This window comes from Hemicordylus capensis, chromosome 3, assembly GCF_027244095.1.
Source record: "Hemicordylus capensis ecotype Gifberg chromosome 3, rHemCap1.1.pri, whole genome shotgun sequence".
In the NCBI taxonomy this organism is placed as follows: Eukaryota; Metazoa; Chordata; class Lepidosauria; order Squamata; family Cordylidae; genus Hemicordylus; species Hemicordylus capensis.
Window position 1 is genome coordinate 323,020,717 of NC_069659.1, and position 25,167 is coordinate 323,045,883.

The 25,167-nt window shown below is 45.1% G+C and overlaps 1 protein-coding gene across 1 annotated transcript in view; it reads right to left on the reverse strand.

The window, feature by feature from the left end:
* Positions 1-822: 822 nt before the first annotated feature.
* The window catches only part of GPR149 (G protein-coupled receptor 149), a 65,762-nt gene continuing 41,417 nt past the window's right edge, over positions 823-25,167 (reverse strand). Inside the window, exon 4 of the mRNA XM_053312891.1 lies at positions 823-9,902. Within this exon, the coding sequence (XP_053168866.1) occupies positions 9,330-9,902 (573 nt within the window). The 3' untranslated portion in view covers positions 823-9,329. The remainder of the gene's footprint in view (positions 9,903-25,167) is intronic.

The window sequence follows — 25,167 nt, forward strand, 5'->3', positions numbered from 1 at the left end:
TTTGATGCCATTCCCTTCCTCTGTGCCACCTGAAATATGTCTCTGAGATTTGTGCAGCCCTTGGGGGCATCTTTTGTGTGGCCACTTCCCTGCTACACTGGTGCAGTTGGTTGGCAAGTTCTGCTCTTTTGCAGCACCAGTGCATCCTTGCTTTGTATGTCAGTCATTGAAGTTTAGCTTTATCAAGACATTCCAAATGCTCAGGACAGTCAAGACCTGATGTTCTTTTTTATGTTCTCCAAAGACCAGCTAACTAGGGATTGAAGTCTTTGGGAAAATCTGACTATTTAAAAGAGAATATTCTGAATCCCGGGCTTCCTGATTTTCAATGTGATGTGAAATACATTTTTCAGTAGTTCAAAGCCAGTGCATCAGTACACTCAGGTGCAAGATCTCTCTGCTTCTCATATTTTCCCAAGAGTTTTTCTTCACTGGTTCAGAGGGCTAGCCGGATCTCATCTCTTTGAAGTCACCTTCAAAAAGGTCACTTTGACAACCATCCCTCTGCGCACAAATGTCAAGCCTGTGTTCTGAGGCACGTTAAAGGTCACCGGGGGAGGAATTCTAAGAGGAAAAGGATGAAATGGTTTCTCATTAGATATTTAAAAGGGCTTTAAAAATTTAAATCCAGCTGGGTTTCTAAAAATGATAAGCAATGCACAGTTTCCAGTGTTCACTAATGCATGAACTAAGAGAGGGGGAAAACAATACGTGTTCCTGAGTGCTGTGGAAATAGCTCTTAACATTTGTCCAAAAATCTTACCCAAAGCTTGAAAATGAATCACACAGGTCAATCAAGAACTGAATAGGGAGCAATTTACACAAGTGGCATAAAGGAAATTTATTCACTTTCCATCGAACAACAGCAGTACAGTACTTTACAATTAGTTCAAATTGAGGATGGCTTTTATGTCATATATGAATGCTCCTAAGTCTATCTCCAGATAAACACAATGAATTAGCATTAAAATATCATTTGTATAATGGTTTCCTACACAAAATATTGAACTCTCTTTTTTAAAAAAATCAATGGTGGAACAGGCTTCTAAAAGCAGAGATAACATCTGAAGTATATCTGGTGCCTTGGGCCCCAAACATTCTTCTACAGCCTCGTGGCCACTTCATCATTCAGAAATACTTCCTTGCTCATGACATTGTCTTTGCTGGCAAACCATCTGCTGCATCTATGAGGAGTGGAGATGCCACTGAATTTTGCCTGAAGTGACATTTTAGTATTAATTTGGAGGCTTGCGTTGGGAAGAAACATCCCAAGGATTTTGAGGGAAACGGTTCCAACAAGACAAATGGCACTCTGGCTTCAAAGATCAGTTAGAAGTTGGTAAGAAGTCTGGGAGAGGGAACTGGAGTTGTCTGCGGTGCACATGTTCCTGGTGGGCATGATGTCTGAAGCTGCCCAAGTCTTGTTCTCATCCCGCTTCTCCCAAGAGTCTGTTGACTTCTGATACCAAAGTTTGAAGTTGGCTTGACTAAAGGCCCATTTACATGTTATGTTCAGCACACTCATACAATGAGTGTACAGACATACAGATCTGTACACAGGTACAATCATGCACATGTTATGCTGAACGCAAGTACAGAGGTACACTTTCCATCTGTACCATGCATTTGAAGGGCCTGTATCCAGGTTCACTTTTAAAATGAACATAGGTACAGTCATTCATACAAACACATGTATCTATGCACAGACATCTGTTCACTCATACAGCATAATGTCTGAATTGAGCTAAAATCGGTTGAATTTCAGACAGAAGTCGGTAACTGGGCGCATCGGCAGCTTCAGATGATACACCCACTAGGAGTGTGCACACCTCTGATTCCCTCTCTCAGACATCTTATTGACTTCCAGATGATCCTGTGAAGCTGTTCAGCATTTGGAGTTTCAGCATGTCCCTCATTGTCACCAAGTCTTCACCAAAATAAAATCTCAAGTTGAATGTGGAGGTTCTGATTTGGAAGAAACATCTGCAAAATTTCAATGGAAGAGGAGTATGTTTTTCCAAGGCTAGGGTCCATGCATCCCTAACATAAAACCAAGTTTAGCCTAAAGCAAAATTCTGAGGAATAACTGGAGGTTTCAGCTTTGGAGAAGTCTAGCAAAATTTCTCCCAAGAGTTCTATCCATCAGTTGTGGATAATATTTCGCTCCCCATTTATTCCCACTATAAAATGCTATCCTTTATTTCTTGCGTACCTCTGCAGACACACTGACTAGGTTCAGACATAACACTAAACCCTGATTAAACCATGGTCAGGGCTAACCTTAGGGTCAATAGTGTCCTGGGTGAGGAGTGCCTTTGGCACCCCCAAGCTAATTAACATAAGTTCATTTTTGTAGTTAGTATACAAATAACCTGTAGAACTCTAAATAAAAGAGTAGAGACACTTCTTAGCTCACTGCAGACAGTACACTCAACAAACTGAACTTCTAAGCTCAGCTTGGTGGTGCCCCCTTCAGGTAGGCACCATGGACAACTGCCTGGCTTGTCCATCCCTAAGGCCAGCTCTTAGGGGTGCTACAGTATGCCTAAAAACTGCTTCTGGCATTATCAGAGAGTGCCTCCTGTTATTTCCAGTGGAAGACATGCTGTGTTGCTGTCTGGAAACTGTTTTAAGCCATCCTGCAGCAGTTCCAGTGGGACTATATCATTGACAGAGAGCAACCCATCATGTTGGCCACCAAGTTCATCTTATGTTTGAATAATTGTATTTGATATTGGAACTGACAATATCAACAAAAATTTCCCTAAGGTAATTTTGGGTTTATGAAATACACATTCAAATGTATAATACTACTTTAAACTTATGAGTTTTAAAATATATGGATGGACAAGAAAGATTTCTTATTGGAATACAGATGTTAAGGCTTATTTATAGGTAAATATTTGTTATTTGTAAAGTCTCTGTATGTTTTGTATTATTTGCAAGAAAAAAAATAGTGATTTAGAGACAGAGCAAGAGTGAATTTAAAAGTCCTGAAAAAAGAAGGTGATCTTCAGCTTCTGCTGAAATACTGTTTGGTAATGTCTAGTGATGGGGCCAAATGTACATCCTGGGGCAGCAGGTTCCATAAAATGGGGGCAACCACTGAGAAGGCACGCTCCTGCAATACTGCCAGCCTCACTGAGGAATGCAAGAGTTGCCTCCCTGCCCGATCAAATGGCTCAGGCAGATTTATGCAGGAGAAGGCGGTTCCTCAAGTGCCTTCTGGGGTTTTAAAGGTAAGAATCTGCACCTTGAATTGCATCCAGAAATTTACTGATAAACAATGCAGCTGACAAAGCACAGATGTTTTGTGCTCCATGTGCCTAACACCCTGCAGCAGTCTCACAGCTGTATTCTGAACCAGTTGCAGTTTCTGACGTGTCTTCAGGGGAAGCCCCATGTAGAGTGTGTTACACTAGTCTCAGATGAGAGTCTAGACTGTCTCACTAGCCAGAGTTCAGCAAATGCCCCTCTGGCCACAGCTGACACCTGATCATCTAGCAGCAATGCTCGATCCAGGAGTGCTCCCAGACTGCATAACTGATCCTTTAAGGGAGTGCAATCTCATCCAGAACAAGTAAACCACAATAAGGCCATCCCTTCATCTGAGCAACAGAACCTCTGTCTGACCCAGATTTAATGACAAATAACAGTTTGTGTTAAACCCTGAGGCGATTCTCACGCTAGGCTCCCGCTTTCTGGTGACCGTGAGAACCACCGGGCTGGCAGGCGAGCCCGGTTGCTCTCAAGTGGGTTACCCGCTTATGGAGCCCTCCACTGAGTGGCAAAGCAGTCAATGCAGACCAAGCCACACTCCTGCACCCCTGGTGGCTTGCTGCCTGCGGACTTGCACTCCCATGAGAGGGCCAGTCTACTGGGGAAGTCCTGAGGGTATAAAACTTCTGTCAGACTGCATGCTCATGAGTTGAGTAAACTCTATAAAGCACCCCTCCTGCCGGTTAGTGATAGAACTTTTACACTGCAACCCCCTCCTCCCTGGGAATCCTTGCATGGGAATCCTTATACTGGGTGCAGGGACAGATCTTCACTCTCATTCAAAATGCCCAGGTTCAGACCATTGTTGCATTGTATGCAGATCTGACACCATGGGGAATTGTAGGAGAAGGAAGCCCCGGTTTCCACCAACCCCAGGAGAGCAGGGCCGCCATTTGGGGTCACAAGCAAGGGTGGACATGTCCAAATGGGCTGACAGAGGGCACGCTTCGACAGCTTCTTGGCAGCAGTCTCCAATACAGGGAGAACAGTTACTAGGGTACCCGTCCCCATGGCTTTCCTGTATAGAGCAACCTGGCTGGCTGGCATCTGCTGTGTGGCCCCCATGGCCTGACCATCTTGTGAGAGAGTGGTCCATGGGAGAAGAGGATGTCATTCCCCAACATAATTGCACAAAAAAGTAGACCTTAGCCATTCAATAATCCATTAAACCCAACCCTGGGTATCCCCGCCCAGCCATACATTCCTATCCCTATGCTCTAATGGGGTGCCCTGCTAATGTTGCCACCTGGAGCGCTTGTGTACATACATCTTTGTTGTTTCATTATTGGGGAGCAAAGTACTTAGTGCCCGTCCTGTCATCCTTTCCCCTTTCTCTCCTGATTGCTGGGGGTGGGAAGGGGGACAAGGGAGAGAATGGGAAGAGGGCTTGCCCTGGTGTGACTTTGCCAGTTGACGGACTGACAAGCTTGGGCTGGGATGTGGTGGCGTACCTGTTGCCAGGCAACTGCTTTTTTGGACTGGAGGCAGGAGGGGTGGCGCAAGTGCTCAGAGAGGCTGTCAGCAAGAAGCACCGCAGGCATGGAGTGGATGCAATCCCGGGCAGGTTTGTGCCGCTGTCTCTATGATTGTGGTTCCAGAAACAGCACTGAACTGCAGTTGTGGCAGCATCCTCATTCAGGCATAATGCTGCGGCAGCCAAACCTCTAGTTTTGGCAGTGAACCTTTCTGTAAACTAAAGGTTCAAATTGGAGTTTGGCAAGGCAAACCACAGCCACTTTTGCCGTGAAACAGTGGTTGCACGCATTCAGATGTAACAGAGTTCCAACCTCTGCCTTGTTTACCTCCGGTTTCGCATTACATCCGAATGTGGCCCTAGAGACTGTAGTCCTCTTGACTGCCCCCACAAGCACCAACAATCACAATCACACGCAAGGAACAGAACATTTGGAAAAGACTGGAATGCAAGGATTATTTACCTAGCATTCAGAAGCCGGGGATAAACTGGGAAACAGAATTTTAATAGTTTCAATGACATATTGCTTTCAATTAGTATGTTAGAAATTTCGGCTTTTAAAGATTGTGGAGTATCTTAAGCCCTTGAGGCATTAATGGAAGGTAGGCCATAAGCCCAGTTGGTAAGTAGAAGCAAAAGTGGCAGCAGCTGAGGGCACTGAAGACTCCAGTATTGGGATTACTGGCTCCATCCCATTTTTCACACACAGCCAAAATGATCTCTGTATTGAGTCCCTTGAGTTTGTGACATTTATGCAAAGAACCGCTCCAGTAAATCAGGGACAAAAAGTCTTCTGAATCTTCTGAATCAATAATTTGAAGGGTTTAAAATGGCTTAATTGAAAAACCCCTTATGTGTTCGTGAAAATCCCAAGAGACGGGAAAGTAAATTAATCACCATGATTAAGAGACTGATGGTTTCAGCACAGATTAAAAATAGAGTACAAATGAATCACAGCCAGCCACCTGCACCTGTGCTGTTGCCATCATAAGAACATGACCAGATTCAGGATTTGTTGATTCAGGCAACTAGATATTTCCCAGCAGGTGATCACTTTTGCAGTCACTGCCTTATGGGATCCCCATTAAGTTGACTAAACTGGTCCAATGTGATTCAACAAACCCCAAGCTGTCAACAATTCCCCCAAATGTGTGAAAATTGTAATTGGAAAATGTCAAGATTTACTATAGTAATGATTCCCAGATTATGAGTCAGGACTTAATACTAGTTCATGGAAGCCATATGGCTGGATCTTCAGTTCTCATGAGTTAGGAAGAAGAATAGGACACCTTAGCATAGGCAGGATAGGGAATTCACTTCTTAATATGAGCTGTGAAAAAAAGGTTCATCCTAACTATGGTCAGAACACATCGATGCTTCCCCTAATAAAATGTTCAGGAACAACATTGCTTTTCAGTATTTTAAATCTGCCCAGATATCAGATGGCATGTAATCTCTAGGAATTGTGCACAGCAAGTGCAGACACAGGGATGCAGAGATTCCCTTGCAGAGCAACCCAGCCTGCAGTGATTTCCCCATTCACTTCAATGAAGGAATATGAGGGTGATGCACCAGTTAATTTAGGAGGATCATATTAAAAACATTGGGCACAACTGGATGCTACCCAGCATCCAATGGTCTTGCTTTGTGTTCAATGAAATTATGCATCATACAATTAGCTCTTGTTTGCTTCTTTGCTGAACTGACAAAATGTTCCATTTCTGATATCTGTAAATGGACTGGTTCACACAGTTGTTCGAATCTAGGTTTAATGTGGGTTACTAACATTGACATGATTGTGTGAACCCTTGCCAAAGTAATGTATAGCCCAAGATTCCCAGCTTGGCATGGGTTCACACAATCACATAAATGTTGGCAACCCTCATTAAATCTAGATTCAAATGACTGTGTGAAAGAGGCCAATATGTGGAGAGCCCTGGGTAAACTGCAACATTTAGATTGGCTTATCAATGTCAACAATTGTAAAATTTGGAACAGGGGCCAGCCAGTAATATGGTTCAATGAAATGCACAACAATTATATCAACATGAAAGTCACCATATTTACAAAATGTGGATCCTTAAATTTTGGCTACCAGATTTAATGATATTATGATGACATATTACATTTGAATGGTGTTCTTTTGTGTTGTGAAACCAACATATGTGTCCTACTGTTTTAGAACTGTTAACATTTCCATTCTCATGAATCTCTCAGCCCACTAGCAACCACAATTATTTCCCAGAAGCCCCCTTGGAATGGCACTACAGACTGGTTCCGACAAACTGTGAGTGGTGACCCATCATGTGTGGAGAAGCAAAAGCACACTGCTCTTTCCCCAATACCTCAGCATGTCCTTGGCTCCACATAATCATATGGAGCCAGAATATCCAAATTGGCCCTTAATTGCATACTTCAAACCACTGTTTAAATAATCTGAAGTGCCCCTCCAGCTTTACTACTGAACAGGCCAGGCCCCACTAGAAAGATGGGGAAGGAAGAGAGGGAGGGAGGAATCTTCTGTTGCTACCACCGAGCTGTAAGACGCATCCCTCAAAACCTCACAAGACCTCTCACTCACTCCTGAATTTCCCCACTATTTCATTTCTCCCCTTTTGAACCCTCAAATTCCACCAAAATGACTTCTACACAAATTTTCAGATCAGCTCTAAAATAATTAGGGATGCTGCAATACACCAGCAGATTTGATTTCTAAAGCATATATGATTCTGCTTGTGTGGACTGTGAAGAATTGACAGGTTAAGAATTGTTTATGTTTTTATAAGGTGCTTGGTCTGGGGAATGAGTGAGGTACTCATGGTACTGGGATTGACAGGGAGAGTTCCATGGATCTCAGAACCAAGGATGTTGGAAGTTAACTGCCAAGAAGGAAACTAGCAGAAAGGGACTCAGACTAAAGAACAGTAAACTGTAACTGGTTGTACTTTGAACTGTGTATTTCTCAGAAAGGACAATCTTTTGTTTTATTTCTTTTCCTTTGAGAAACAATAAATCTTTATTTCTAAAATATTCAGCTTTCTGTATTGGAGTAACAGCCCATGCCTAAAGCACTTCCCTGCTGTCAAGGGCAGCAGATATGATCAGAGAAGATGATTGAAAACAAGTGGTGGCAGCGGATACAGGACCCATCACATGGACAGTGATGCCAACCCCTCCATTCCTATTCTATCTGATTTACTTTGTGTAAAGAGAAAAAAAGCCCTGGTAACATGATGTGCAAGCTCTTGCCACAGATTAACCCATAAACTCTGGGGATCTAGATCTGAACATCCATCTGAACTCTCACCCCACTGAAAGCAAAGGACAACTTCTGTATTTGGTTATGGATCCCATCCCATCACAAGTCACAGAGAGCACCTGCATTTCAACATGCATCCCAGTGTACATTCAATTTGTGCCCACAGTTTCTAAAACAAGGATATCAGAGACACTCCCTGGAGTTTCTGTGCATATCTGAGTATAGGGCAGAAAAGTAGAACACTCCACAGAAATAAAGGGACATATTCACGTGACCCTTAGAACAGCAGAAATCTTTTACTCGGATGGGAAAATACTACCTGCTGATCCACGTTTCCAAAGATAGATAGCCTAATGATGAAAAGCAAAACAAAAGGTATTCATTTAGAACAGGGATTCTCAACATTGGGTCTCCAGATGTTATTGGACTTCAGCTCCCATAATCCCCAGCCCCACTGGCCTTTGGTTGGAGATTATGGGAGTTGAAGTGCAATAACATCTGGGGACCCAACTTTGAGAATCCCTGATTTAGAAAAAACATATTCTCCCCTCCCTATCCCCATTGGAGCTGCTTAAAAACCTTTGGCTGCAGCCCTGCACACAGTTAGACTGTTTCGATCTCATTGATTTCAGTTGGATTTAAGAAGCTTAACTGTGTAGAGCAGTGCTCTTCACTGAAAGGCCTAAAGGCTCCCCTGGAGCCCCTCCTCAGCCCTAAGTGCTGACAAATAGTTTACAGGGCCTGTGTGAAACTTCAGACAAAGCTGAATACTCTGTACAGCTGCCCTCACACTATGCAACCATTCCCACTGTGCAGTACTGGCTTTTGCCCAATGCCAGGAGCTCCTTTAAGGGAAACAGGGCCCTCTTGCTCCCCTGTATCATCTTGGAAAGCATGCACAGAGCACTGGGAAGAGTAGCCTTTCCCAGTGTGTTCCTCCTAAAGCCCTTAAGAGAGGGTTCCAGCTCTCTGAAAGGGCCCTCTCCCAGCACTGAGAAAAGGGCAGTACTGTGAGGAGATCAGCACAATGGGAAATGGCTCTCCCATTCAAGGGTTGTTGTTGTTGTTGTTGTTGTTGTTTTTGCCAAAGTGCTCCCCTCTTGAAAAACATTGAAGACCACTGATGTAGAGGATCGCCACATTTGTCACATCGTATCTGGGATCATAAATTCATAAATGGAGTGATGTTTTCTACTGGTGCATGAGTATTCATAATATTGATTTAATGTCCAAGCAAAATAAAAGAGTGAGCCATCTTCACTCAGAAGGCAATCAAAATGATTCAGATCAGACTTCTGGATTAAACTGTTTTTTTGTTTAACTACTGCCTCCGTCTTCTTCTCTTTTTCTGTATGCTTTGTTTAACATTTGTATCTCTTCTTGATAACCTTCTTTTTCCATATGTTGTTTTTTACTGTTCTGCCGGTGAGCTTCCACAGTATCAGGGATTGATATGTTAATATCGCTGTCAGGATTGTTTGATGGTATGAAGAGTGAATAGGAAGCTGTTTCCCCTAAATCACATGAGACAAATCTGTTTTCTTTCCGTGAATAACGCAAGGATGGAGATCGGACTTGGGTTGATGATTGGCTGATATTACTGATAATTGATACTGTATCCATGGCTTCTTCATTGTCACATATTTCAAGTACCTCTAAATGAATCTTCACATTTGTATCGGCAAATGTTGTCGGAGAATCCTCAGGGTTTGGCTCATGACCCACGCTCTTGGAACGGTACACCTCAATTTTCTTTGATGTGGGTGTTATTTTCTGCCCTTCTGTGCTTACCTCATATGTGGATAAAGAGAGGGTTTTTCCTGTCGGCGCGTGAAGAGATACGGTCCCTTGAAATGCACACAAAGGAATTGCTAAGGCACCTCCTGAGCGCTAGAAAGAAAACAAAACCACTATTATTTAATGTTGCTTCCACAAGATGGTATCCATTGTCAATCAGCCAATTATGTACAGCCTATTCTTTTTATTGCTGTGCTGTCAGTACACTCTAAACTATATAACTATCCTAGATGCCTTGAATTTAACTAGCAGTATGAAACATAATTTTTTTAAAAAAAGACAGGAAGGAAGCAGAGCTTTAGAAATTATAACTTTTAGTATATATGAACCCAACATCAAGAGTATAGCATTAAAAAATCCCACTCATTTATATGCAGAGGTGTAAAAATATGGGTCCTCAATTGTAACCAATGCCCGGAAAATATTCAGTCCTGGAGCTTGGGTTGATGAAAAGGGCAGGAAGCCACAGGTGTGTGGCTGTGACCACCTGCTCCTCATGCAGCCCAATCCCACGCATGTTTATTTAACAGTGCACAGAACAAGCAGCTTACTTCCGTAGTTCTTAACTGCAAACAGAAACCACTCAATGTGGATGGAAGGGGTCTCAAGTCAGGGCCAAACAAGACATGTTGGGGCAGCTGCCCATGATGTGTCTGTCCCATTCACATATAGAGCTGGGGTGGGGTGTTTGTTCTGTACCTGAAAAGGAGCACATGGTGAGGGAAACAAAACCTGCCCCCCTCCCTACCTTACTTCACTATATTCCATTCACTTCCTGTATCTGAAGTGGGTTGGGAGAAAAGTGGGTAAGTAATGAAGATGTAAGGCAGGAGTGGCTTCTTTGCCCCTCTCATGAACATTGCAAACGTTATTCAGAGCCCCTGCCTGTTTGAGAAAAATGTTCCTCAATTTCCTGTCACTTATCCTACATGCTCAATCCATTTTCTTCAGCCTCCTTGTCTCTGTGCACCCTGTGTATTAGCATTCCTACCTGCAAGGACCTATTCAAAGTTCTTGGACATCCTTATGTGAAGTTTTAATCCCAGCCAAAGTGACCATTTCCCCTTTCCTCACATAACCTGGACTGGAAATTGCTTTGTTTTCTGAAGAAATGAACATTCCATGCCATTGCACCAGCTTAGCCAATCAGCACCTAAGGCATCACTATCGTAAGCACTATCCAATGTATTTTTGGTCCTGTCAAAAAATATTCAGCAAATGAATTGGTTTTATTGTAACAATAGCTGATTATTGGATATGTATTAATCCAACTACTAGATGTAGGCTTCAGTTCTGTGCACCTACCTGGAAGTAAGTCCAAGGAAATTACTAGGAATAACATCATCAAATTTTGGGGCTATTCTCATGATTGCAGAAAATCAGGCTAGCCTCTGATTTTCTGTAATCGTGAGAACCACCGGGCTCAGCTGCGAGCCCAGTGGTTCTAGAGCGGGTAACTCACGTAAGTACCCCTGCCCAAAAAACAGGCTTGCGGAGCGAGTGCTCCACAAACATGGTTTTCAAGATCATGAGTAGCCGGGCCGCGATGCCACGCTGTGCCTACTCACAAGGAGACCCCCGGAGGAGAGGTGAAAACCTGCCTCCTGGCTCCAGGGGTCTCCCCAGTATGCCCTGCACACTCACACAGGGCACACTGGAGCTTCCAGTGGCCACGCGGCCCCCAAGCTTCCCAGCCCCCGCCGGCTCCGTCACAGAACCGGCAATTGTGTGGCCGGCCGATCCAATTGTGTGGGTGGCAATTGTGAGGGTGGCCGATCCAGGGCTCCCGCTTGCTCATGTGCGGGGAGAGCGGGCTTAACTTCCCCACTCAACTCCGCAAACCCCCACTCAACTTCACAAATCGGGTCTCACTGATCATGAGACCGGCTCTATATGTATTGATTCTTAATCCAAAAGGCTCTATGTGGTGGTTCACATGAATTAAAAACAAAATACATAACTCATTAAAGCAATTTAAAACTATTAAAAACAAATGTGTTTTTAAGGCTCGTTTAAAGGCTGCTAAAGATCTTAAGCCTCGGATATCTATAGGGAGTGCATTCTACAGTGCAGGAGTGAGAAGGTTTGGCCCCAAGTCACAGAGAAGGCCTGACCCCAAGTCACCACCAGACAAGCTGGCTGCACCCGAAGAGGAACCTCTCTCAATAACCTTAATGTGGAGTGGGGATCAAGCTAAAGAAACCAGGTAACCATGTTCGAAGCCATTGAGGGCTTAGGTAACCATGTTAGTTAGGGCTTAGGTAACCATGTCACCTTAGGTAACCAGGTAACCATGTTCTAAGCCATTTAGGGCTTTGTGGGTACTTAGTTCTAATTTTTATTTATTTTATTTTATTTAACATATTTGTATACCACCCAAAACGCAAGTCTCTGCGTGGTTTACAACAAAACCAAAAACAGCCAATAAAAAGGTTAATACATAACAACAATTTAAAATTTAAAAGGTTAAAACTATTAAAAATACCAATTAAAAGCCTGGGTGAACAAATGTGTCTTAACTTCCTTTTTAAAAGTTGTCAGAGATGGGGACCAGGGCTCTTATTTACGCAGGAAGTGTGTTCCAAAGCCTTGGGGCAGGAATGGAAAAGGCCCGTCCCTGAGTCGCCCCCAGACAACCCGGTGGCAACTGCAGATGAACCTCTCCTGATGATCGCAATGGGCGATGTGGTTCATAGCGAAGAAGACCTTCTCTTAAATACCCAGGCAATACTCAATTGCCTTTAAAAGTAATAATTATAAATATGGATAGAGTTATACTTCTAGGCCTCTTTGTTATTGGGACAAGGAATTTAGACTGAAATGTGTTAAGGGCTGGCCCACCCAGCTGAAATGAGAGAACATACTGGTGGTCTTCAGCAGTTGCCCTTCCATGAGTCAGGGTGAGGTGGTCACTTCAGGCACAGATGCAAGGTGGTGCATAGAGGGTGGCAAGTGTGGGGCTCCCGCCAACACAACACCATCCCACTGTCCACTGCTGCTACCCTTCCTTTCCCTGCTGTGGCGCATATTTCATTCCCCCCTCCTTGTCCTGCTGGGGTGCACCTCCTTTCTCCCCTCACAACTTGGGTTAGGAATGTCCTCACCACCAGGCAGTGACTGCCTTGGTGACATAAGCCCAATTTAGACATGATTCTTTACGCATGTACAGAAGTCTGTACACCCACACATGTGTTTGGGTGAGTGACTGTATGGGTGAACCTGGATATAGGCCCTTCAAATGCATGGTACAGATAGGAGAGTACTCCTGTTTTCAACGCAGCATGTGCATAACTGTACCTGTGTACTGATCTGTACCTGTGTACACTCTACACTCATCATGAGTGTTGAACATAATGTGTGAATAGGCCTATAGTCTGAGAGTGCTCAGGTGTTGCTGAGCATTGCCTCAGCAGCATGGCCTAACAATGCTAAGCACCTAGCAGATGGCGGGGTGGGCATTGTATTGCCCTTTGCCTCAGGAGGCAAAATATCTGGGACTGCTCTGGTCTTAGTAGGGTTTCCAGAAGGAAACTGAATGCCAAGTACTTGTCCCAGTATGTCGTAAAAGAGCCAATCCACATCGGAGTCCAGTCCTAAGATTGGGATATATTGTCTTTTATTCTTTCAGCAAGGAGGGAAAAGGCAAGTTAGCAATTAAGCTTGTAAAACTGATTTTTTGTAAAAAGCAAAAAAGAAAAAAAGAGGGGGGGGGAGTATCTCATCTCACAGTGGAGACTGACAAGCCAGATGGTGAAGTTGTTTAGAAATTCATTTCCAAACAATCTGTATGAGGCTTGTGTGCATGGTGGTACTCTAGACAGCCAGCTAGTGTGGCGTAGGGCCTGTTTTGCACAGCTGTCAAGGCTCCTGCTGTCACTGAGTGCTGTGAACATCTGGGGATTCTCTGCACAAAAGACCCAGCCACTGTGTGTCTAGATCATAATGTATGCAGCATGGAGCTCAGTCGAAAATCTACTTAGTACATCTTAAGTGTATAGAAAACAGAGACAAATGAAGACTGATTGCTCTAGTACTGATTAAGTCGAAGGCGAGATTATGGGTTAAGGCTTGTATAATTAGATTTCTAGAAGGCAGCAGCATATCTCACCGGCCATGTGACAGTTACCTGGATTCTTCAATGGGAGTGAATTCTTGCTGAACAGAATGGAAAGCTGTAATTACCATGGATCCCATTTCCTCTTGTCCATTGTCACTGTTCTAATGAAGACTTCATGTGGATGGCCATGAGTTTTTCTTTTAAAGCAAGCAACATTGGATATGTTTCCTTCTCCCTCCCCTGTTTGTGTTTATTACTCTTGCTTCATCCTTCCTTCCCTTAGGTTGTCTCCCACACTATCCAAATTTAAACTCCTTGGGACCTTCTTTTCCTGCTTTTGTACTGTGGCCATGTTCTCACAGTCACGGCAATCCTGGTTAAAGAGTTAACCATGATTGCTGAGCCCTGTGGAGCTGGTTGTGAGAACGTGGATTTCCTGGGCAATCCCGGTCAAATGGCTGTGGTTAAAGTGCATTTAACCAGGATAAATAACCAGGGTGCTTTCCAGACTGCAAGCTTGAGTGTGGGAGGAAGTCGTGTAAAATTTATGACTAACCCTAACTGGTTTCAAGGCCTGTTAGGGTTAGCTGATGAATTTTACACGACTTCCTCCTATGCTGAGACTTTGAGGGGGCAGAGTGAGAGAAATGAGGAGAGAAGGCAGCCCTCTGCCCCTGGATCTGCACACAGGGATCTTCCCTCTCTTCCCTGTGAGAGAGAGAAGAGAAGAAGGGGTGGGTGATGTGACGGCTTTTCCTCCCCTCCTTCCCCACTGTGAATTTGCACAAGAGCAGTGGGCTCTTGCCAAAAAAGGAAGGAAGGAAGGAAGGAAGGCCTATTGCAACTGAAGGTGGTACCACTGGTACCGCTGCACAAGATCAGCACTGGGGAATTTTTCTTTCAAATGCCAATTGCAGAGGCTGTTTGCTTTGCACAAGAGTGATCTCTGGGGATGCGTGCATTTATCAGACCAAAACCAACCTGGGCTTGCCTGGCTTTATTATTATTTTTTTTTTTAGAAAGGAGAGCTGGTCTTGTGGTAGCAAGCATGACTTGTCCCCTTAGCTAAGCAGGGTCCACCCTGGTTGCATATGAATGGGAGACTAGAAGTGTGAGCACTGTAAGATATTCCCCTCAGGGGATTGAGCAGCTCTGGGAAGAGCAGAAGGTTCCATGTTCCCTCCCTGGCATCTCCAAGATAGGGCTGAGAGAGATTCCTGCCTGCAACCTTAGAGAAGCCGCTGCCAGTCTGTGTAGACAATACTGAGCTATATAGACCAATCGTATGACTCAGTATATGGCAGCTTCCTATGTTCCTGTGTTCCTAGTGGAACATAGGAACATAGGCGGATTTTTGTTAAAAGGCTGATTTCAAAAGCTGAGAAGCAGAGAATAAGATATATTCACTGATAAGCCCCTCCACATGACTCCTCAGAAACAATGGAGGAAGCCTGCAAACTGTTCTAAAAACAAAGAAAATTAGATACTATTTCCCCATGCGCATACAACACTTTAAACCTGAATTATCAAGATAAGATCCAAATACAGGCTGTGGCCATGCAAACGGCACCATGCTGTTCCCCTATGCAAGACTGTGTCAAAACCCAGATCGTACACCAAGCCTATACATAGCGAAGCGGTTTTAAGTTGCCTTCTGCAAAGCACCCAGAAACTGGTTTAACACTCTGTCTCCGCTTCAGTCCCAATGTGAACTGGGGGCCCTGTGGATGCGATCTGATCTCGGAGAAAAGGTGTCTTTGGGCCAATGGAAGCTATCTTCCAGGGCAAACAGCAGCCATGGTGAGGTCCAATACAGATCAGGAACATGGGGAGCAGAGAATTAAGCATCCCCCCCACACACACACCATGTTCACACACACACCCCATGGTTCCAATCCATGATAAACCAATCCAGCTGCTATTTACTTAAATTTTTTAAGGTACACACGTCGCAATCACATGCTAGTTCAGGGGAGGCCTTTCCATGAGACAAGGTGGGGTGGTCACATCCAGCAGCAGATACTTGGGGCACCAGCAAGGCAGCAAGATGTACTCCTCCTCCCCATTTTCTTTTAAAGAGGGGAGAGAGGATGCATGCACAGGGGGTGCCATTTGATGTCCTACCCTAGGTGCACAGACGCCTTGAGCTGCACTGATCTAGTTTGATCCTATGGTGCTTTATATATAACAACTAGTTCCTAACATTTGGTCTCTTTCTCACGTTCTAGCATGGCTGAGAAACGTGACCTGGGTCCAGGCTATTAGGGGTGTGTGAGCCAACTCAAACTGAGTCAGGCTCAAGTTTGAACTGGATCGGCTCAAAGGCTCACACTTGAACCGGCCCGGCCCCATAAAGAGTGAAGCTGTTCCAAGTTCAGGTCAAGCCAAGCCCAGCTCGAAAAACTCACTCACAAGCTGGCTTGAGGGGTTCGAAGGGTATACTTGTGAAGGGGAATCTGGCAAAGATTCCCCTTTGCAAGGGGAGCAATGAAAAAGCTAGTCTTTACTTTTAAAGAGCTCCTCCAGCCCCCACCCAGCCGGCCTCCAAAATGACAGCCGGGCTGGCTGCGGCCCATTTCAGGCCTCTGAACATGCACAGCCACCATTAAAGGGATCTCTGCACATGCGCAGAGGCTATTTGCGTCACCATGCAATTTGCGTGTTGATGCAAACGGCCTCTGCACACAGGCGGAAGTCACTCTAATGGCAGCCACATGTGCACAGAGGCCCAAAACAAGCCACAGCTGGTTGAGCTTGTCATTTGGCAGGCTGGCAGGGGTGGGGTTAGAGGAGCCCCTGCTGCTGTCTCTGCCATCCCTACTGGCCGCGGCACACTGCAAAATGCAAAGCCTAACTCCCCCCACCCCTTGCATATACTTTATGAAAAGCCCTTTTCTTGTTAATGGGAATCTTTGCCCGATTCCCCTTTACACGTATACCCTGCCAGTTGATTCATGAGCCAGCTCGCGAGCCAGCTCACCCAGCCCGATGGCTGGACCAGGGCCCACTCGATCAAGCCCAAGTCCGAGTCAAACCGGGGAAATCCGTTCCGTGCACATCCCTACAGGCTATGCTGCTGAAGGGCTGGGGTCATGAAGACAGACCCCGGCTCAGTTTTCAGCATCTGCCCCTGAATCCTCGGGGACAAAGGAAATGAGCTGCAATCAGCCACACCGTGACAAATGAAGAACCTGCCCCCTCTCCCGAAACTGCAGTCATCAAGGCGAGGCACACAATGAGAGCGGCCACAATGGCAGTGTGTGTGAGAGAAGGGCTGGGGGGAGGGGGCGGAGATGATCTCCCTTCTCAGATTTTTTTTTTAGTTTCTTTTCAAGGTAGATGCCTGAAGGACCATATTGATTTCTCCCTGATGGAGAGCTGTACTCAGAAAGCATCTAGCACTGCTGTTTGAATGAACACTTGAAGAGTACCTGCAGCTTTGTTCTTTTGTGAGAGTCCTCACCACTGCGGGGATAGCCTTTCTGGTTCTTTTGCGCTAGGAAAGCTGCCGCTGCCTGAACAATGATTCTTCTCAGATTGAACTAATCTGCCTGCCAGGAGGGCTGAGACTTCTCCCACTGCCTTCTGGAGCATATGGTTGCAGGGAGGGAGGGCTGTTCTGGCCACCAGAAATTGTAGGGCACCATTCTCAAAACTCCACCAGTCAATGCAAAGCAGCAGTTTTCATTGCGGTTCTGGATATGATTAAACCCATAAGTAGGGTTGCCATATTCCAGCTTCCCAAGTCCGGGTGGCCTAATTTGCATAGTATGCAAATTATGTGGCAACTAATTTGCATTTTATTTATTTATTTGACAGATTTGTCTTCTTCCCCCTCCTTCTCTGCCCTCCCATGCGATCAGATCCAGAGTAAAATCTGGACAAGCCGGACAGCGCATCGCACTGAAATCCATGTAAATCTGGGTGGAATTTGGCAGCCGGGTGGAGGAGCCAAAATCCGGGGGCTACCCTAAATTCCGGGGGACATGGCAACCCTTCCTATAAACCTGATCCAGACATTATGCTATATGAGTGTAGCGATGTCTGTACATGTGTTTGTGTTAATGACTGTACTTGTGTTCATTGTAAAGTGAAGCCAGATACAGGCCTTTCAAATGCATGGTACAGATAGGAAGTGTATTTCTATACCTGCATTCAACATAACTTGTGAATGACTGCACCTGTGTACAGATTTGTACCTGTGTACACTATACACCCGACGTATGAGTGCTGAACACAACATGTGGGTGGGACTGTAGGGATCCTGATCAGAAGTAGACCCAATGGAGAGGCTCACTACCATGTGTGGATCATCCTTTCTAGATTAGGATGTGACACTTCACCTTGGGATTTTGAGATGCTGCTCAGCTGCTGTCAACCTCTGAAGTAAATTTCAGCTCTCAGCCTGAGCCCTCAAGCAACCTAGGGCTGCTGTGCCACCTTCGCACCACTATCCTTCTGTCCTCACATCCGAACTGTCAGAGGATGATGCAATTCCAGATAAACAACCAAGGTTTTGTTTGAACATAAAAACAACACTTTCCCCTTTTCCACAGAGCCACCACACAGCACTTTTCCCAACCGTTAACAGACCAAACCTAACTGAACTCCTTAACTGAGTTTCATCTGCTGTATGCAGATGAGGAGACCCTGGGGCAATTCTCATGACCAACAAAAATCAGGCTAGGACAGCCTAGCCCGATTTTTGATGGTCGTAAGAACTGCCGGGCTCGCAGCTGAGCCTGGTGGTTCTTGAGTGGGTAACCCGCTTGAGAACCCCTGTTAAAAATCAGGTTTGCAGAGTGAGCGCTCCAGCAAACCTGCTTTTTAGGCTCGCGAGTAGACCCTTGGCCAGGAGGCTTAAAAGCCACGCAGCCCCCGAGCCCCCCCAGCCCCCGCTGGCTCCGTCTCGGAGCCAGCCATCGTGTGGGCGGCCGATCGAGCCGCCCAGGGCTCCCTGCCCGCTCGTGAGCAGGGAAAGAGGGCTTAGCCCGCTCTTCCCGCTCACCAGTAAAAAACGGGTCTTACTGATCGTGAGACCCGGTCCCCTGTCTCCTCATCTGCATACAGAATCCCCACTGCCCAATCACCACAGTGCTTTTGCTGATTTTATTACCGTCAATAAAAAACCTCCAATATAACTTTAAATCATATCACTAACATAACTACAGACACATAAATAACACAAATTCCCATTTCATCTCAGATAATCCTTTCTAGGTCAGGGCATATATGATTCATCTTGTCATGTCCCTGATCCAGCTAAAGTCATGACTAATGCACACTTGCTGGGGAATAAACATCATCATCATCACCACCACCACATAGGAACATAGGAAGCTGCCATATACTGAGTCAGACCATTGGTCTATCTAGCTCAGTATTGTCTTCACAAACTGGCAGCAGCTTCTCCAAGGTTGCAGGCAGGAATCTCTCTCAGCCCTATCTTGGAGATGCCAGGGAGGGAACTTGGAACCGTCTGCTCTTCCCAGAGTGGCATCATTATTACTGCTGTTGTTTGTTGTTATTTAACATACAGAGCAAGGATGCACCAGTGCAGTGAGAGAGCAAACTGACAGAACTTCCCAACTAACTGCGCTGGGGAGCAGCAATTTTTGATGCTTCTTCCCCAGGAAGTCATCCTGCCCCCCGGAAATATGTCCCTGAGGGTTGTGCAGCCCTTGGGGACATATTTTATGGCGGCACAGAGAGCTTCCTGGAGAAGGGAAGGGCATCACAAGGGCATCACAAATTGCTGCTGCCCCAATGCACCAGTGCATTTCATTGGGAAGTAGTCACTGCTCTCGCTCTCTCTCTCTCTCTCTCTCTCTTTCTCTCTCTCTCTCTCTGCAGTGGTGCATCCTTGCTATGTATGCCAGCCAGTATTATCATGATTACAAATATTCATATATCACTTTTCAGCAAACAATTTCTCAAATCAGTTTACATAGAAAAAGGAATAAGATGGGCTCCCTGCCCCAAAAGGCTCACGATGTAGACACCAGCAACAGCCACTGGAGTAGTGCTGTGGTGGGAGTTGGTAGTGACAGTTGTTCTCTCCCTGCTAAATATGAGAGCATCACCACTTTAGAAGGGCCCCTCTTTGCTCAGTTAGCAAAGGGGTTGAACTCACTGGGGCTGACTTTAGAACAGAGGTGGCCAACCTGAGGCTCTCCACCTTTTAGGCAAATGGAGCAATACCATCCAGTTTGGTCCCTTATTTACAATCCTAAACACATTAGCCAAGGGCTACCCAACTTCCGCCCTCCAGCTGTAAATTGGACTACAACTCCCATCATCCCTTACTATTGGCCACTGTAGCTGAGGATGATGGGAGCTGTAGTCCAGCAACAACTGGAAGTTTCTCATACCCAGCTTTAAGATTGCCTTTCTTCCGGAATGGAGGTGTGTGTTCACATATCAGACAAATTTACCCTGAAGTCCCTGTGAGCTATCAGAGAGCATTTCACACACAATTCAGGTGTTGTTGTTTTTTAAATTGTGCATTAGAGTGTAGCCCAATTTATATCCAGAGTAAAAAAAAATCCACTTTTTGCATCGGTTTTGGGGGGCAACTTCGAACTTGTAATAAAGCCTCTCAGAAAACCTGTGGTAAAGCCTGCTGTCTGGGAAAGCTCCTGAAGAGCCAGAATTGTGCTGCCCTGTGTGAATACCCTATTCATGTGTGACTTAAACACAGGCACAATCTCTGTACAGTGACCAACATTCGGATTAATGCAGTGCTCATGCAGCAAAGCACAGCTGCTCATATCAGCATTTTCACCAACCTCCCCTTCTCTTTGAAGCATTCTGTGCCACCTGAAAATATATCACTAAGGGTTGCGCAGCCACAGAGAATTGTTTCTGTATTCCTTTTTAACACATTAGTCATAGGAAGCTGTCTTATCCTGAGTCAGGCCACCTGTTCATCTAGCTCAGTATTATCTGCCCTGTCTGGCAGCAGCTCTCCAGCGTTTCAAACAAGAGGCTTTCCCAGCCCTACCTGGAGATGCCAACCATGGTTTTACCAACCATGGTTAATTGTGACCAGTTTTGCCAACCATGGCCTGAGTATCCATGGCTGGTGAGGCACTGTTGTGATTTGGGGGGGGGGCATTTCAGTGATTTTGGGGGGTTCAGAGGTTCAATCTGCTCATTCCGTTTGGTGACCTATTTGGGGTTGTATTGTTGCACTGCAGCACTACAACGTTGTACCTGTGTTGCAGGAAAGCAGCAGTATTTTTCCATTGTAGGAGGGTTGCAACGATGTTGCCCTGGTGTAAATGTCATGGTGTGGATGGTTCACGGGGGTGAAACTGTCCATATCATCCCTTCCTGCTTCAATTTTATTTGTCTCTTTTTATTTTTTATTTTATTTCTCCCCCCGACTTATATTTTCTCATTTTTACACTGTGCGAAGGGGTGGGTGGAGCCTTAAGCAAGCAGGTGGGTGAAGCCCTAAGAGGCTCTGCCCGGGCTTGCTTTGCTCACCACTTTCTGGGAGCAAAGCAAGGGGGACAGCTGCCTTGACTCCCCTGCTTGTTCAAAATCCACCCGATCCCCAGATCCCCTGATTTTTATCTAGTGGCCCTCTCTGCCATTTTTTGTTTGTTTTGCTGGATCGCTTCTGCAAGGGTGCAATGCTGCAACTAAATTCTCACTTTGGAGCAGTGCTTTCCCCACCATTGTTTTTGTTTGTTTGTTTGTTTTGCTGTAGTGCTTGCACAAGGGTACAATTGTAACGGTACAATTAAAATCTTATTTGAGAGTGGTGCTTTCCCCGCCATGGTTTTTTGTTTTCTTTTGTTTTTTGCTGTACAGTTTGTGCAAGAGTGCAACACTGCAATTAAATTTTTATTTTTGAATGGTGCTTTCCCTGACGGCTTTGTGCAAGGAAGATGAGGTGGGTTTTTTTAAAGACATCATGTCATCCTCCCTTCTCCTCCATGAACCCACTGGACCAAAATGAGACAGGAGGAGGGGGCAGATAATGTGGTTCAAGGAGAATATGGACACCCCCTGCCTGGAAACCATGTTGCAGTGGACAGCAATATGAACAGCCACCAGCCTACCATGAAGCACTGAACAACTCTTTACTTGTGGTTTGCAACCATTGCACAGTTGCACCATTCCATCTCACCTTGCAACACTTCTACCGGTGCAAAGCTCATTATCTGGAAAATGCCCTGATGACTCCTGATGATTTAAAGTGCATTTGAGTGATTTCTGCAAGGTTAACAATTTTTCCGGAGGTTCAATTTGCTCATTCCTCTTGGTGACTCTTGGTGATATTAAGGGATTTTTGGTGATTTTAAAGTGATTTCTGTGCGTTTCCCCCTTTATTTTGAGGTGTTTTCACTATTGCAGTACCCCTAACCCCCTGTTTCCTGTTCATTCCTTTGTCTTGCCAATCACGAATTTGCCAACCATGGGGTTTTATGGGAACATAATCCTAGCGGTTGGCAAGGGATGACTACTCTACTACAATGCTACCAAAAAACAAACTAGGACCAATAATATGTCTGAGTAATCTATAATAGTGCCATTATTCTGTTCATTCCAATTTACTGTTTTGCTGTGATTTTACTACCAATGTCAAACAAAAACACCGAAAAAGGATTTGACTGAATTCAAAATGCAAACACCTAAAACTAGAAGATGTGCTCTTCCCTTCCCTTCCCTTCCTTCCTTCCTTCCTTTTTTGGATTTAAAAAAATCTTTTCACATTTTATTTATATTTTATTTTAATTGATTTCTCTCTTTGTGCCTTTTACTTCTAAATATATATGTAATATCAGTTCAAGAAGCATTAAGACCCTGCAAACCCATTACATACATCATTCTCCTTCCACATGATAAATATCAGATTTATTTCTCTAAAAGCATAATTATAAAGATGATTTCTTAAAAGATGGAAGGAAGGAAGAGATGTAGAATTTGATGATTTTGTTGTCATCTCAGAGCAAAAGCCTTTTGTATACAGTACGTGTGTTCGAATCCATCGGGAAAATGATTGTTTTTCACAGAGAGAAATAAAGTTTTGTTAGCGATAAACCACCTCTTTTTAATGAAAGAGCTCTTTTTGTTGACTGCTTTCCCCCTCCAAATGTGGAGCAATCTAGCACCATTCTAGTGTAACATACGCTAGTATACTACAAGTGTGGAGGAGAAAACTGGAGGCACCCAAAAAAGTGGTGTCCCTCCTCCACCCCACACCCCACTCCCACACTGAGCAGGACCAGTCTTATGTGAGCACTGGGAAGTTTCAGCTTCTGTACCCTTTCTCCATGTCCATTGTAGCCATTTTTAACTTGCAGAGGAAGGGAGAGAGGGCTCTACTACAGAAACATTGGCCAGGTTCTTACGCAGTGGGGAGCCAAGGGTTGGCCAACTTCTGGAGCCCCAAACCAAAACAAGGAAAGGAAGCATTGCACTGGTGCCCAGAAGTGGCTTAAAGTCTTTCTGCAGCAGCCCCATCACCACACTGTTGGAGCTGTTTTTCGAGTTGCACAACAACCTTGGTGGGCCCGTACTACTTGTGGGCCATCATACTGGCCACTGTTTGGGGAGAGTGCTGTAGAATCCAGAGGAAAGAGTTGCGGTATACAAGGACAAGGCAGTGGAGTAGCATCAGGAATATTAATGGTTTATTGAAAGATATATTATCTACAGAGAGACAAGTGTAGTCTACTTTCAGTGCTCTTGCTGCTGGCTGTTTGATAGCCCTGCCTCTACTCCAGGACTGGAATAAAAGTTATTTTATTTATTTATTTTCATTTCTAGCCTGCCCTATACCCAAAGGTCTCAGGGCGGGTTACAATAAAACCAATATAAAACATAATTAAATGTCAGCATCATAAAATAAAAAATACAGTAAAAGAAAAAAATACAGTGCCTGAGAGGGGAAGAACCACTACATCTCTAGTCAAAGGCCAGGGTAAAGTGGTGCGTCTTCACCATTCTCCTGAATATACACAATGTTGGAGCTTGGCAAACCTCAGAGGGGAGGGCATTCCACAACCCAGGAGGCACCACGACCAGCTCAGTCAGGCTGCTTGTCAATGGGGTGAACGGTACACCAGCAGCATCCCTATTCTGTCCCAATACTAAAAACAACCCTCCAAACTTGACCACAGAATGGATCGGTTGCCTGACAAGAGAGATAGAAGTCCTATGGACCACAGCAACCCCCCTCCCCTCCCTACTGGTCTGGAACAGTGCTGCACTGAGTTACCCGGGGGGCAAAGCTGGGTGAGACAAGGCCCACCCAAATCATCTGCCCAGGTCTCAGTAATACACACCAAATCTGCCCCCTCATCCACAATCAAGTCATGGATGACAGATGTTTTATTCCAGACTGATCTTGCGTTTAGCATCACCACCACCACCACCACCACCACCACCACCACCAGAGAAGTGGGCTGGTTGACAGGACTCCCCATCCAACTAAAGCACCATTCAAAAGCTGGCCTGGATCAAGGAATGGATTGACCAAAAACACCACATCTACCATGGCAGAGGTAGGTTGTATCCTAACCTGCCTGTGTTCAAGAAAGAGCCCCCATGCATATAGTTGTATGGATGGATGCTCTAGCCACCTAATGGTGCAGCAGGGAAATGCTTGACTAGCAAGCAGAAAGTTGCCAGTTTGAATACCCACTTCTATGTTTCCCAGACAATGGGAAACACCTATATCGGGCAACAGCGATATAGGAAGATGCTGAAAGGCATCATCTCATACTGTGCAGGAGGAAGCAATGGTAAACCCCTCCTGTATTCTACCAAAGACAACCACAGGGCTCTGTGTGCACCAGGAGTCAAAATTGGCTTGACAGCACACTATGGATGCTCTACACATTTTAATGAGCATGCCTAAGTTGGTGTGGAGTTTAACACTGTGATCCTGCACCACCCAAATGGCATTCATTCTTTCTGAATGAGCATGTGTAAGGGGCTTTAGAGGGTGGAAATTAGCCACCCAGTATCTATCTGCCTGTCTTTCTATCTAATTTCTATACCATCTGATATAAGCATATTTAGGTGAAATAAGGATCTCTAGGCAGCAAATATATGTCCCACAATATATATGAACTTGAGTGGAGCACAAGGAATGAGGTTTAGGAGTAAACATGAACCACAGTCTGAGCACAGGTTTGGTGCAGGGGGGGGAGTGGGGAGTGGGAGCCTTAAGAAAGAGCAGAGCAGGTCCTTACCTGCTCTTCACCACCCCATGCAGTTTCCTGCTGGGGTGGTGCATATGTGGGCACCATTTGCTGGCCACACAACACCATGCTGACCACA